Source organism: Crocodylus porosus, unplaced genomic scaffold (genome assembly GCF_001723895.1).
Source record: "Crocodylus porosus isolate Cpor-Errol unplaced genomic scaffold, CroPor_comp1, whole genome shotgun sequence".
Taxonomy (NCBI): Eukaryota; Metazoa; Chordata; order Crocodylia; family Crocodylidae; genus Crocodylus; species Crocodylus porosus.
Window position 1 is genome coordinate 37,734,683 of NW_017728931.1, and position 15,750 is coordinate 37,750,432.

At 39.4% G+C, this 15,750-nt stretch overlaps 1 protein-coding gene across 1 annotated transcript in view; it reads left to right on the forward strand.

Moving 5' to 3' along the window:
• Positions 1 to 11,853, forward strand: part of KIAA1551 (KIAA1551 ortholog) — a 29,558-nt gene extending 17,705 nt beyond the window's left edge. The window contains exons 3-5 of the mRNA XM_019544628.1: positions 2,319 to 8,011; positions 10,018 to 10,092; positions 10,743 to 11,853. Coding sequence (XP_019400173.1) covers positions 2,365 to 8,011; positions 10,018 to 10,092; positions 10,743 to 10,939 — 5,919 coding nt within the window. The 5' untranslated portion in view covers positions 2,319 to 2,364 and the 3' untranslated portion in view covers positions 10,940 to 11,853. The remainder of the gene's footprint in view (positions 1 to 2,318; positions 8,012 to 10,017; positions 10,093 to 10,742) is intronic.
• Positions 11,854 to 15,750: the final 3,897 nt, after the last annotated feature.

The following is a 15,750-nucleotide window of genomic DNA, read 5'->3' on the forward strand; positions in this document are numbered from 1 at the left end:
GGGGGCTAAGAGGCTTTTAATTTTAATAATGGATTGGGGGGGGTTGTCAGAGAACTCGTGATTTTCTTTTAATTGGAGAAAACCAGAATCCCTGCTCATAAGCAGGGGTCCAGGTTTTCCATTTGTTGTGGTAAAATGCAGACTTTTTTCTTTAAGGAGAAAGACGCAGCTTTTCTTTTTTTTAAGGAGAAAGACATGAAAAATGGCCAGTTTCCCATTGCAGGCTGGCAGAGTTCCAGACTACAAGGGGCTGAGGGGAGCAATCAGGCAGGGGGTGCCACAGAGGCTGAGGGCCCATAATGAGGGAGGCACCAAGCTGGGCAGGGCTGGGGGCACTGCCCAGCAAGGGAGATGCTTGGGGCTGGGACCAGGGTGGCAATGCATGGTTGCAGGGCCTGGCTGGGGAACAGGATGGAGCTACAGGGTGGCAAGGGGGCTGGCTCCCCACCACTGCACGTATTTCTGGAAGGAGTATGGGGGGGCACATGATTTGTGTGTAGGGCAGGGGTGGATGGAGCTGCCTGCTGTGGCACCCTGCTGCCCTCCCCCTGGGACCCAGCACAGTAGGGCAAAGCTGAGTGGGTAGACTTGGTGCTGTTGCTGGGAGCCCTGTGCTAGGTGCCCATGGCTAGGCATCCCCTGCCCAGCAGCAGTGGAGGACCCAACTCCATGTTGCCACCCCTGCTGGTCCTGAGCAGGCAGGGGGTACCTTGCTATGGCAGTGCTATGGCTCCTGGCAGTGGCACTGAGCTTCCCTGCCCTCCCTACACCAGGTCATACCTGCTGGGCCACAGAGGCCCCAGGAGGAGGGCAGGAGCCCTGAACCCACAGCGGGCAGCCCATACTCGCCCTCCCCATGGCCTCTTCTCCAGTTGTGCCACCTGGAGGGGGGGGACGGGGGGAGCCAGCCTCCATGCTCCACTCCAGCCGCAGCAGCTGCCATATCCTGTGGGCAGCAGCTGGGGCTTGGGTGCTGCTGTGGGGGCAGGGCTCTTGTAGCTTGCAGATCTGGTTCCATAGCCCTGGCTGCTGGGGGAAGCAGGGATCTGTGAGTGGGAAGTGAGGACACTGGCAGGGGCAGAAGGCTGTGGGTCAGGGCTATGGGGCACTGGCAGGGCCTGGGGTGCTGTGGGTAGGAGTAAGGGGCATTGGCAGACCTGGGGGGGGCTCTGGGTCGGGGATGAGGAGCATGCTTAGGTGTGAGAAGCCAGTGTCATAGGCAGGGCACCAGCATATCAGGGCTGCTCAGCACCACAAAGCAGTGGGGGAGCAGCTGCAGCTGGACCTGTGTCCTGGTGAGTAAAGTGGGATGGGGAGCTCTGATTTTTTCATGATTAAATTTTGGCATTTGATTTTGGTTTTTTTATAGGTATTTAGAATGTATTTTATTATAGTGATTGAGGTGCTGGTAGACTTACAAATTGCTTTAAAATCATAAAAATATCAATAAAACATTGTGTTTAACTGATACCTATTTATATAGTGAAGTTTCATTTTAATGGTGGAAAAACACAGATTTTGATCAGAGAATTTGCAATTGTAAACAGAAAACTAGGATCACTGCTCATAAAATAATAGAAATAAGATAGACTAAATTAATGCTGCACCAAGACTTAAGCAGTGAAGTTAGCTTATGTATCAGATATTACCTAATTGTGAGAATATGCTTGGTGCCTGATTTAATTAGTTAATAAATGGGTTGATAGGGATTGAAATTATTCTTGTTATACTTGCTATCTATGTCATGGTACAGACATTCAGTTTCTCCTGTGAGAGTTGCTGCTTTCCTAGAAGAAACTACAAGCGTACAGATGTTCAGGCTTTTTCTCCCAGAGTAAAAATGGATACTCCAGGGGAAAAATAACCCAGGGATGACCAGGATTAAATCACTCCCAGGAGAATTTCTCCTGGAAGAACAAATGTCTGCACATGGTGTCAGTCTATTTGAACCATGTTGCTGTAGGAGTTTGAAAGTCCTTTAGAAGCAAGACTTGAGCCTGTATTACATTTTGTAAATTTTTGTGGTTAGTTATTTTTGTATATTGCTTAGGTTTCTGTATGGCATGTGTATATATAAATTGGTCATGCAAAAATGATTGAAGACAATTACATGTAAAACTTCAGTTTAAAAAAAAAAACATTGGGAAACTAGTTTAAATCAAAAACAAATGTTAAGAATCTGACTGTTTTGAAGTTCTGGTTGTGTTATGGGGGAGTGAAGTCTCTGTTTTGTGTTACAGCAGTTGTGTTTGTAGTGACTTTTTGTTTTTGAAAACCAAGATGTGTGAGTTTAAAAAATAATATTTTTCTTCTTTTAGAATTGCAAATTTCAACTCAAGGAGGAAAGAACTGCATCAAGACAAAATGGACTGGAATGTGAGACCACTCCAGAATGCTAATAATACACAAAATAACTTGCAAAGTCAAGAAACTTACTTGTCACAGGGACTTTCTAATGGATGTGCTTTCTCTGAAACAAATACATATCCCTCTGAGAATACTTGCATTTATCCTGGAAGTAACCAAACAGTATTTCTGCAGTCCAGCAACACAAATATGGTTACAAATTCAACGCCTTTTGTAAATAATGAAGGATACAGTATGTTGCAGCAAGCATTTGTACAAGTTCCTCTATCCAGTAATGGTTTTATTAGCACACAACGTTCACTTGATAGACATCCATCTTCACATGTACGAATAACACCAAAATTTCCTGACCAGAATCCCCGTATGCCAGCAGACACAACTCGGACTCTTTGGCCAAATGCTTTTCCTAATGTACATGGTTTTTCACATGTAAGGCCAGCTACTGAATCTTACCAAATAAGCTCTGGAAGTAATGTACAAAATATACCTCAGGAAGTACAAAATCAGTTTGTGACCACAAACATGTATACTATGCAGCCACAGCTAGCACAGCCTAATTCTACAAGAATTATGTTGTATCAAAGTAGCCAAGAAAGCAGTAATTGTTCAAAAGGACTGCCAGTAGCAAAGGCATCACAGTACAATTTGAATGGGCCTTACTTTTCTCAAGAATGTAGTGTAACAGTACCTGTTAATCAGCCATCAAATAATTATGTAAATTCTCAACATAACTCTTTGTCTTTTGGTTTGCCTAGGCAACGTGTCTCAAAAGAAGGATTCTGCCCAAGTAATCCATTACAGGTTGTACATACATCAAGTCCAAATACTTCAGTAAGTACCCAATTGCAACAATACACATCTGTGCACACAGGATCTGAAGTTTGTAATGGAAGTCCTCCAGCATATAAAAGGTCTTTTAACTATGAATCCAGATCAGCAGCACAATCTCTGCCAGTTATTCAACAGATACTCCAAAGTGTAACTAATGAAAATGTCCCAAATCAGCAAAAAGCTACATCAAATCAAAAACACATCTCTTGCTATAAAGATGTACAACAGCACTGTCAGAAATTTCAGTCTGGAGAACCCAGTTGGGCAGGTGGAAATGTGGCATTAAGTCAGCCTGTTAATGAAACATCTAGATCTTCAACTAACACTTTAGAAAGGCTTTGTACCACCACACAAGAAATCGCAGCAGTTCCTTCTGATGTAGTTTCAAAACCACTGAATGAAGCCACTTCCACACAAAAAAACCAGACAGGTTCAATGGATTTGCCTGTCAATGGAAGAACTGTGTCATCCAGAGGAAGAAAGTGGAGAATAACAAAAGAGAGTCTGGCCAAAGATGCCGAAAAACTGCTTGTAATTAAAAAAAAATATGCAATACTTGAAAAGATATTTCATTATAAACAAAATCTCTTAGTGGCTTCAGAACGTGACAGAATTACTTCTGATCTTTCTTCACAAAATCAAAACACCAACCACATGCTTTTTTACAGTGTGGTCAATCACAATCAGGTATCTGGACAATCTGATACCATAAGAACACAGAATCTACAACAGTGTGCACCTGAAGAAAGGAATGACAACATCACAGCCAACGTTGGCAGTGATGGTGACGTATTAGATAAAACTCAAAATAGTCATCAAACTAAGCATGGAGATCCTTTAAGTTTTCTTTCAATTCAATGTCAGGATCAACTTCCAGGTTCTGTAAATAGTAGTAAGAGAACTTCAGTCTTGAATTCAAACAAAGTCTTGTCAGTTGTTTCTGCTCAAGAAAACTTGAAACAAACTGAAAACACTTCAGGCTCCACTGCAGTTGGTAAAAATAATGAAGTTCTACCACAGAATATATCGGCCAGTCCTGGTGAATTCTCATTTCTTCAGTTTGTCCTAAGTAGCACAAATGCATTGAGAGAGAAAAAGTCTGGTGCTATTGCTGATAAAATACTGATTACCCTTCTTCAGAATGAGAAAAAACCTTCAGACGTAACATTGTCAGAGAGAACTTTCCTGTCCAGCACAAAAATGCCAAAAGATGCTAGTGAAAACTTACAGCATTCAGTATCAGCATGTCCTGAATTGGGTCAGCATGCCAAAGATATTTGTTCTCGGGCATCTGAGAAGAACACCAAAACTTTGATCAACAAGCAGGTGCTTAATGCTTCTATCACAAATCCTCGTGTATCAGAGAGAGTTGAGTGTGTAACTAATTCACAAACACAAATGGCTCAGCATACACCACCACTTACTGAAAGTTCACGTTCTAAAACAAAAAGTTTCAATTATTCAATGGAAGAGCTAGCTGCATGTCTTGCCTTATGGAGAAAGTGTCCTCCAGGATCTGTGGATGCTCAGTATGGTCAAGTAGAATCAGCTAAAGTTTCTTCATCTTCTGAAAAAGTTAATAATCAGAGTATGTGTTGTATCTTAGAAAACGGCCGAAACGCAGTAGCTAAAGGGGAGCTAAATAAAGTTGCAGTAAGTACAAGTGAAACAAATTTGTCTTCAGCAACTTCTCCTATTGGGCAAAAGCATGATCCATTGGGTTCTAATTTGATAAAGAGTTTTGAACCCCAAGTTGCTGTCGTTTCTCCTTTAATCCTTTCTAAAGAGAAAACTCAGAGTGACCTGCAAGTCAAAGAAAAAACTTGTTCGGAAGCCTCTTTTCCAGTGATTGAAGCAGGTAGTGTGCATAGTCTACGAGATGTTTCATCTGTGATAAACGTTGATAAAGAGGCAGTAGAAACTAGTCACTTAAAATTGGATACCTTGGTTCCAGAACAGAAAGTGGATTCAACTGTACAACAGACAAAGTCAGCTGGTGGAAACAGGATAGTAGAAGGTTCTGTAAATTCAGTCTCTTCATCTGATGCAAGCCGAAAAAAAGATGCTCCGTTTTTTCAAGTAGTAACGAAAACTAATCTAACTCTCAGTTTAAAAAATAAGCATTTTCTCAAAACAAGCAAAAATTATTCAAGTCTGAATCCCCAAGAGGTCACAAAAGAAAGTAAAGATAAGCAGGACTTATCAGAAGCTGAAGATGCTACAAAAGTCATATCGGACAATAGCATGTTTCAGATTTCCAGTGTTTGTTCACTTGTGGAAGGTGATGCATTTTATAATTCACAGATAGCAAATATGTTCAGTTCTGTTCCTTTACATTTAGTGAGGAATAACATGATGCCAGAAGAAAGTACATCTAATACAAAGCATAACGAGCAACAGCTAGAAGCTTGTAAAGATGAACTGAAAGCCAGTGTTCTTGAAGGGGAGAGCATACTATTGCAAAAAAGAGAGTCATTAGAAATAACAAGTTTAAACGTGTGTAATAAAAATGAGATCTCAAACGTGAATGTATGCAATTCTACAGAAGAGAATAATGCAGATGCTTCTAAAATTATTTCTCCAGGACAAAAAAATATGCTAAATATGCCTAATAGGACTGCCAGACATGGTGAAAGAGTTACTGCTGTTAACCAGGAGTTGATCAGAAACAAACATGACTTATCTAATGTAATTGAAACAAATAAATATAGTGTTGCAAGACAAGAGAGTACACAAGAACATGTAACCAGTGAGGATGAATGTACAGATGGAAGGCACAGCAGTACAAATACTTCTCCAGCATACCTCAATGATCAATTGACTGAACTTGTAAAAGAGTTTCCGTATGGAATTGAACGTGTTGACGTACTGCCAAGGGAACTGATAGAAAATGTAGATTCTGTGACTGAGCATGCAGAACATCAGTTTGGAAAAGAAACTCAAATTTGCAACAAAAGTTGTGATGCTAAAGATCCCATAGATCACATACAAATCAAAATATTAAACTCTGAACAAATGAAAAAACTGTTTCCTGAAAACAGTCACCAGTCTTCTAACAAAATCCAGGTGGAAAATGTTCAAAAACCTCCTCTAGAAAAAGAATCTATAGATAAAGGGAACTCAAAAAATCTACTCAATCAGGGTCTATGTGCTGAAAGGGAAAAGAACACAGAAGAAACCAGAGCGCCTACAAGAGAGAAAAAAATGTTTTGTTGTTTAATGGGTTGGTTAGCTGCAGAATACGAATTGCCACAATGTTCATGTCGATCTAAAAATGCCACGTTAGGGAAACATGATGACATTAATTCAGATTCTGAAAATGTTGATCTTAGAGAGAGACAGGAAAATAATCATGGAACTGATCACAAAACAACAAAGCCCAACTATGCAGTGGACAACTACCTGCAGGTTCCTGCAAAATTAGATTATGCAAGCCAAACTCTTCCCTTAAGAGACAAAGATGCATGCAAAAAGATTTCCACAATAAACAAGAATTTTAAGCTGGAAGTGAGTAGTGAATACAAACCATTTAAAATCCAAGAAAAAATAATTCAGTGTTTTAGTCTCTCTGAGAAAAAAGAAACTAATCAATTAAAAAAAGTGAATGGCCAGTGGAAGGAACAGTTGCAGCCTCATTCAGGAAAAGAAGTCTATTTTAATGAAAAAGATGTTCAGGAATACAAAGGGGAGGAATTAGCTTCAGAAAAGGTCAGCCCTACAAATGCTGAACACTTGGAAGTGTCAACTATACAGAGAGAAAAAGTCTTCAAGGTGGAATCTTTGGGAAAAGATAACACCCAAACAGAAGGGCAGGCGGTAAATTCTAAAATGGATGTCTGCAGACTAAAAAGTTCAGAAACAAATGGAGCCAAACATATTAAAACGTATAAAGAAAATAAGTATAAAAATCTTGAACAGAAAGCACAAGAAGCGCACAGAGTTAAGAGACCTAGCCACAAGCATAACAGTGATTTCAGGTTCAGTAGTAAAGAAATAAAACGTAAGTTGGCTAATCATGCTGCCCTGATTAAATCATCAAATAGAAGTAACAAAGACTTAAGTTCAAGGAACTACAAGTATTCTCAGCATAAACCTACAAGAGTCCTCCCATCCCACGAGCCTTTATGTAGACTAAAAAGGAAAGAAAATATGCGTGGAAAGGGAGAGTCTAAAAAAACAAGATTAGAAGGTGATGGGATCAAAGAGCATGAAGCAAACACTTCTGAACGTGCATTGCACATTGAGCAAAGCACTAATGTGGCAAATCTTGAGAGATCTGCAAAATCAAAAGAGGGGGATCGATGGAAATATAGAAGCTCCTTAGCAAATCATAGCAGCCCTAAACTACACAAGAAAAGGGGACGCCCTTCTACAAAATCTAAAACTGTTTCTGGCAAAGAGAGACACCTGGATGGCCAAAACAGAGAGAAACACTCTGAAAAAAGTTTTCCTGATAAATATTTGCTGTATTCAAGTAGAAGAACTAATAAACTAAGCATCCCTCTTCAAAGGGAACAAAAAAAAACCTACCTGAATAGAGTTGCATTTAAATGCACTGCCCAGGAAAGCATTTGTCTGACAGAACTAGAGACATCTCCTGCCAAACCTATATGGCATATAAAATGTAACGGAGCCTCCGAGTACAGCCAGGAGTGGAAAACTGATGCCCTCCTTTCAGAAGAAGATAAACTACATAAACCTCAAATGCTTGAGTTTAAAATGTGCCCAGAGATACTGTTTAGAAGTACAGCGACTGATGGAGAAAGTTTAGATACGAAACATTCTCCTGACAGAAAGAAATGCCGGGTGGCAGGTACAGTATGAAGTTTTATTTTTCTCCCATGTATTTAAAAAAAAAAAAAAAAAGTGAGCGTCTCCCCTTGTGGTAGCATACAAGAGTAAAAGCTAATGCCAAATTAGGCTGAATACAAGAATATAAAGCTGAAAGGAATTTACTGCCAGTATTGTCACTAACCATACCTGTCTTTGTCTTGAGAAATGAAACAGTCCCAGTCCTTTTAAATTTCATAGACTGTCACGAATAGTAGATAAGTTTTATATGAAAGTGCCAGTTTGAAACTGAAGCTCAAGCTGTTCTCAGAATCATAAGGCTTTCATTTGCCTTGGTTGTGTGGTAAGCATTATCCTTACATTTTGTTTTATCCTTTTTTTTTTTGATTGGCATAGGTTACCTAAGATGGTTGTGAATGTTCATGGGGCATAGCTGGAGTAAGCACAGTGTATGTTGAAGGGTGCAGATAGATGTTATATTTAAAACATTTCAAAGTGTAATGGGGTTTAAAACTTTTTTTAAAAGGAGCGTTTTGGCCCTGGACAACCTAAAGCTTCCTGTGGAATGGAATGGAATGCTTCAAAATAGTTGCAGGATGGAGCAGAGCTGCATGCCAGTGCCACAGGGAGGGGACAGTGGCATAGATGGTCAGTTAGTGTTCCCGGCGTTCTGGACACTCGTGTACCCTGTGGGACTAACTGCAACAGTAGTGGCCAATGTGCAGGCAGCTTATAGGGTGGCGGCAGTGCCTAGGCTCCAGGGAGACCATGAGGGTGAAGAGAAGAGCACTGTATTTTGTGATGACTTGAAGACCAACCTGCCATATGCATATAACATCAGTATAAAATAGTACCTGTTCCCTCCAGATCCATTTTTGGCATGGTTTAGCTATGTTGGAGCATTGTATTAGTCATGTATCTGTGTGCTTACCTGTTGAAATGTTTCAAAATATTTAATCAGTTCACAACCTGCATATGCTATATAAACCTAGTTAGATGGATGTATTAAAATCTCTCCTTCAGCTCCTCAGACGGCCCCTCCTGCTTTTTGTAGGAGAGTGGAGGATACTACTTGGATTCAAACTATTATGATCCATCTGTCTGCTTCCCAAAATCATTTGATCACCTAAATTTCCTCTGAGCACTTTTGCTTTCCCAATTAGATTTTTCTCCACCATTTCTGGAGATGTATGTTACTATGAAGACTGTTGCCATATAGTTTCCTGTTGTGCCATATAGTTTCCTGTTCTGTCCTCTCTCTTGCCACTTTAGGGTTTGTGGGACACATGCACACACGTGCCCAAAACCCAGGGGTTTTTCAAACTGTTGTTCTGTCAAAGTGAGATGGCGTGATCCTTTAAAAAAGGTGGTAATCGAAAAAACTTTTAAAAGAAGGATTCTGTAAATGGATGTGCAGTTAGAATAACGTGCAGGCTCTCAATTGCAGTTCTGTATTTTTTCTTTCACCCAGGTTTCTTAGAATCTTTTATTTATTAACATAACACACTGGATAACTGAGGTCTGTCCCACTTTCTTCTACAAGATAGGGAGACAACATCTTCCTTCCATGTTGTTTCTTCCTGACTCTGTTTAAGCCTTCTGCCTAGGACCATGGAGTGACTTTGCTTTGGGTTCTACTTTTGGCATGTACAGACATTTACTCTCTGAGGAGAAACTCTCCTGGGAGTGATTTAACTTTGGTTGTTCTCAGGTTATTTTTCTCCTGGAGTGGTTATTTTTCATATGGGAGAAGGAGCCTGAACACCTGTATGCTTGTGGTTTCTCTTGGGAAAGCAGCAGCTCTCCAAGGAGAAAATGTCTGTATGAGACCTTTGAGTTAGAGGTTGTCATTTTATAGTAGGCGATGTCCTTTAGGTTTATTATAAAGAAGGATCATGTATTTAGAGTTATAAACTTAAACCCAGCAACCCTATTGAAGTTTGTTTTTCCATTTAAATACCTGTTAACTATAAAGTAAGCCTGGGAAAGTTAGAGATCATTGAAAAAGCCTTTCCTTTTAACTCACAGGAATCAAAAGTAAAAAAGAAGATTGGTTAAATTATAAGCCAGCGAAGCAAAGAAAAACGGAAGAGACAGCTCAAGGTGATTTGAGTTACTTACTGATTTTTTTTTTTTTTTTATTTTGTTTAATAAACTCTAAATAGTATTTCAGTTTATAATAAAGTTTAGTTGATAATAAAATTGTTAAATTATGTTAGGAAATCTTAATAAAAGATTGGCATTACTGGTACTTCCACTAGTTAGTTCAGTTGTACCAAAATAGTGGATTTGTGTACGCGTGGCTTTGTCTTTTTGGATGCACTTACTGCCATTAGAAAGTGTTAAAGCTGGAAGCCATTGGAACTTTCCCATGTAGGGCTTCAGTTGCTACGTTTGAATCAGTAGTAGAATTGATTGGAATATTCAGCTAACATTTTTTGATGTAGACGAGGCCAAAGTCTTTTGCCCCCCACACGTTGCAAGCATTACAGTTCCATATTAAAAAGGGGAGTTCGGTGGTGAGGTTAATACTAGATTGCACGGTTTTTAGTAAAGCATAATAATATACCTTTATAGTGGGTGGCCCTAAAATTAAATGTTGCATGTTTAGTCTCTTTCCTCCTGCACTTTGAATGTTGGCTTTTATATTTTTCCTTTCAAAATAGTGAATTACATAGCTTACTGATACTGCAAGTAAGCTGCAGATGTTTAAAGCTCTGTTCATTGTAACTGATTCCACGTCTGTCTTGCAGATGACAACAGCATTCCACTTGATACAGCCTTGCAAATGTTGGAAGGAAATGAGGCTCTAGGAAATGAGGCTCTTCCTCTGTCAACCAAAGACTCAAAAGCAATGTTTGAGACCTACAGGAAAATGTATCTGGCAAAAAGAAGCAAAAGCCTAGATAGCAGCCCTTCAGAACAGTTCTTCCACAGTAATAATAGATGAGTACCACCACCAAAGTATTTTTTTGTACAAGAAATTTCTGGGTTGCTTTACTTACACAGTTTGTGTTTGTTAAACAAATAGGGTTTTCTACTGAAAATCCGTCAAGTTAATTCCTTTTCTAGGACATCTTTTTAAAAAGGTTTGTGGCTTTATCAAAAGCTATCAGTCCCAAGAGCATTTAAACCATCCAAAAATGTCAGCTAACTTCTGGTTCTACAAAATCCCTTTCAATTGTTGTATTTTCCATTGCTGGTCAGTGGAAATAATATTACTAGTTGCAAAAGGGATCAAGGGTAGATTCACAAGATTTGCACCTACATTTTCTGTTTATGATATTCTAAGTATTCCTGTCTTTTTTTTTTGTGGAAAAGTTCTTTTTTTACTTTAACCACAATAGAATGCAACAAAACATTTATAGCTGAGCATGTTGATCAAGAGATACCATGAAGTATTCATGCTGCTATCTGGTTTTGTTAAAATTAACTTCATAAAACTTGTCACAAAGTAAACTAGTACTTTCTTGACATAATGCTGCAAATGACTAGTTTAATGCTTTTCTTCCCTAATTTTTAGGGTAAGTTTCTCATACTTTCCTCATACTTGAAAGAAAAGGAGTGATGCTTTGAAGTCTAGGAAATTTGAATTCAATTTTTTCTAGACAGTTTTGCTCACTTTATCTAGTAACTATAAACAAATTCCTGTATCTTTAAGCTACATTAGCTAATGTTTAAAACCTACACATTCACTGTGGCAGATAAATTATTTTCATTATTGGATGTCACTTTAAGTGCCTTTTGAGTAATATGTTCAGAATTTTGAATTGTCATATTTTTTCAGAATCTTTTTGCATTTGATTTCTTTATACGTTTAAATCTTTATACTGAAAATAAAGCTACTGCATATTACCTGAACCATTTTTTTCTTGCATTAAATACATTTATTCTGAATAATTAATGTTGCTATTATTCAGTTAGAAAAATAACTTACTTCATTAACTGCACTTAAGAGTAGCTTGTTGAATGGGTATTGAAGGCAGTGACAAATTCTGTACAGAAAGCAGAATTTTCTTAAAATGACTTGGACTTATTTAAATGTAAAAGTAGGTGCCTGGTGTTGCCTTTAGTTTATATGTCACTCTGGCCTTGGTTAAGGTGGCAGGGAGCTAACTGGGCAGAATTTGTTTCAGATTGCACAACTGAATTCTATAGATGTGCTCAGATCCAAGAGGCTACTCAGGATCATCTTCCTTGTTCAGCATCTTTTTCCTGTCATTATGTTGGGGGAGAAAAGGGGAGACTGGAAGTCCAAAGATGAATAGAAGTTGCTGAATTAGCAGCAGCTTCCCTCCACCGGAGCAGTGTTTCTCAACCCCTGGGTTGCGACCCAAAAGTAGGTCACAAGAATGTATGAAAGGGTTGTGAACAAACCTTAAAAATGGATTCTCCTTTAAAGGACAAAAACGTGGGAAGCCATGTCTCTTTCCTTGCAGGCTGGCAGAGGTCCAGCCTATGAGGGGCTTCTTGCTCCCCTACCCCTTCCACCCACTCCCTGCCCCACACGCTGGGGGGCTGGGGGCAGGGGGCAGCAGGTTGAGAGTGAGGGGCACTGGGTTGGGACTGACCACTGATGTTTACAAGTGGGTCCTTGTACAAAAAAGTTTGAAAACCACTGCACTAGAGTACTGAGGGAACAGGTTTAGGCTGGACCCATGTGGGAAGAAGAAACTAGTAGTTGTTCAAAAGAGTGATCCCATTATTTTTTCCCATAGTAATGTCATTCTTTTCTTTGTTCCCTGTCTTTAAAAGTTTTTAAACTAAGGTGCCTTTATTTGAAAATAGAAAGGGAGTTGGGCAGTGAGATAACTGAATGCCAGGAGAATATTTCAAATATTGCTGGCAACTTTAAAAGGACCTATTTTCTCTTATCTAGAAGCTTACCGTCCACATGAATTGTATTCCTTTTTCTTGTCTTGTCTGTCTACTGTGTTACTGGTAACTAGCTCCTGTCGAGAACTAGTATGAATTCCATTTGCTGTTTGAATGGTTAACTTGAATGGTTAAATTCCTTTCAGCAAATGTTTTAACAATTAGTTGATGGCTGTTGTGTCCTAAATATCTGTAATGACCCTTTCGTATGTGTTCTTTTGCACGGTCATCAGTAATAAGCTGCTGTCAGATTGAACTCAGAGTATTGTGCCCTATTGCTGCTCTTCTTTGGGATTCAAGTACATAATGACCATAATTCAGCCAAAGATTCTTCTTTCATGTCATAAGATCACTTGCGTTTTTTGGTTGCATTTAATGTACGTCAGTAGTACATTAAATGTTAATATACAGCTACCTCTGTTCAGTAATAAGCATTGATTTAGATGCTTACAGTTGAGTTAGTCCTGGGAGAAAACAGTCCCCATACTGGGTGGCTTCAATCAGTTCATCAGCTGTTAGCACCCAGCAGCTCCTTATCAGTTAAACTTTCATGGTGTATATATGTCACGATTGTGTATTTTCACGCAGTGTACTCTTCCATCTTCCTTCAAACAAAGCAAACATTAAAAAAGGACACTTTTTTGGGCAAGGTATGTTATAACAATAAGCTGGATCTGATATGGTATCATATATAAATACCGTATTCTCTTGCATATATCATGTACCTTTTTCCAAAATCTAGCTTCTGGAAATTAGAATGTACATGATAAGCAAGGAATTATGGTAATGGAAGTTTCTTTCCCTGCAGGAGGTGAGAGTGGGGAGTGAAACTTAAGCTCCACATCAGGCTCCCTAGCTTCTGGCTGGGGACAGTTTCTCTCTCACTCACCTCAGCAGAAGCTCTGAAGGAAAGGTCTTTCTTTATTCTGCCTTTCAAAAATGAGGTATCTTATTTGGAGGTGCATTATGTATGAAAAAATACAGTATACAATTATTGTTGCTTACATAAACTTTTGCATGGGACTACATAAAATTTGATTTATATTATGGTTGTGCTAAAGTGGAAAGTATTTGTGCTAGTTATGTATGTAAAATGGGAAATTTTACATACATGCATACATGTGCTGCCTGCGAAAGATACTAAAGATCAAGTGGCAGGACAAGATCCCAGACACTAAGGTGCTTGGAAGATCAGCTCTCCCCAGTATTCACACTCTACTGCAACTTGCACAGCTAAGATGGACCAGCCACCTTTCTTGAATGCCTGACACCCGCCTGGTGAAGAAAATCTACAGCAAACTGTCAAATGGAGTATACTTTCATGGCACACCAAAGAAGCTGTACAAGGACACCTCTAAAGGTGTCCCTAAAGAGTTTTGGCATCAACCCAGAGTCATGGGAGCGAATTGCTCATGATCATCCATTCCGGAAGTCTTCAATCCAGAACAGAGCGCTTGCCTTTGAACAGCAACGCACAGCAGAAGCAATGAAGAAACGCATGGCCAGGAAAACGAAAACCTCCTGTATCCAGTACTCATTGCTCTCCTGCCCCTGCTGCAGTCACCTACGCACCCAGGCGACCTAGCCTCCAACCCACTCCTTTTCTATTTCCCTTTTCTTTTTTCTCCTTTTGTCTTTTTTTTCCTTTCTCTTTTCTCCCTTTTTTTCCTTTCCCACATTTTTTCTCTATTCTTCTTCCCTCCCCACCACTGGATGTGGTTATATTTGCCTGCGAAGGACAACAACACACGTATGTAAAATACTTGGGGGAATACTTTCTACTATTCTTGGAAATATATGCCTGTCAAAATGAGGTAAGCAAATCTCAGGAAACGTTGTCAGAGTCATTCTAAGTTAAATGTTCGGTAAAACCAAACAAATTCTGTGCTAACAAAATCAAAGGTGGGAGAAAATATGGCAGATTAAATAAAGTGAATGTGTTTTCCAAACCAGCCAGAAGAGGTTTTGAAACCATGTATATTGCGTGTGTATGCAGATCAGGGAGTAAGAGCAGTGCCTCATAACCTCAGCTATATAAATACACATCCAAATGTAAAGATTCCATGATCATACCCAGCTGGGTTTTACTTATGCTTGTGAACACACTTTTTCAAAAATGAAGATCCTTTTATAACTAACAGCTGAACATTTGCCTTTCTCATAAGCTTATGCAAGTTAAATATATAGCTTGCTATTAACTTCTTGATAAGCAGAAAGGGGCACAAAGGAGGGGTGTGGTGGAGGCAGGATAGGCAGGAAGTTGTATGCATAAGGTAGGGCCCCAAGAATGAAAGAAGTGATGTATGTGAATAACTAGCTGGAAAAATGAACTTATGCCTGTTTTTGAGTTTTTCAGTTTTTCCTGGCATGAGGAAACTGCAGTTTCCCAGCTTGTGAGCTGGCTGGAGGCTGCATTCTTGGATTTAAGAGTAACTTAATCATTTTTATATCTTTTTGGTGGGTTGTTATTATTTTTTATTATCCTTTTAATGATCTTTTATGCACTTGGTGTTAATGTTAACTGAGTCCAGAGCTATTGACTATGCTTGCCTATTCTGCAGAAGTGGAGATCCATCCTTTCGGAGTGCATGACTGGACAAAGATGTTGGGGGGTTTTTTTGAGCTGGGAGCAGGCTGGGAGTAGTCTTGATCATTGACAACATTGTTTATAGAGCAAGGTTGGGGAAGATCTGGGACATAAGGAGCAATGAGGTCTGCAAAGGAGGGTATGGCAGAGCTGTGAAATTGCAGTTAAGAACAAGAAATATAAACTTAACAATGCAAAGTTAAGAGAATTCAGGACATGGTTGTGACTGTCTAAATAATGAACAATAACAAAGCTAATTTAAAAAATGGCCTTAAATTTGTCTGATCTGATTAAATTAA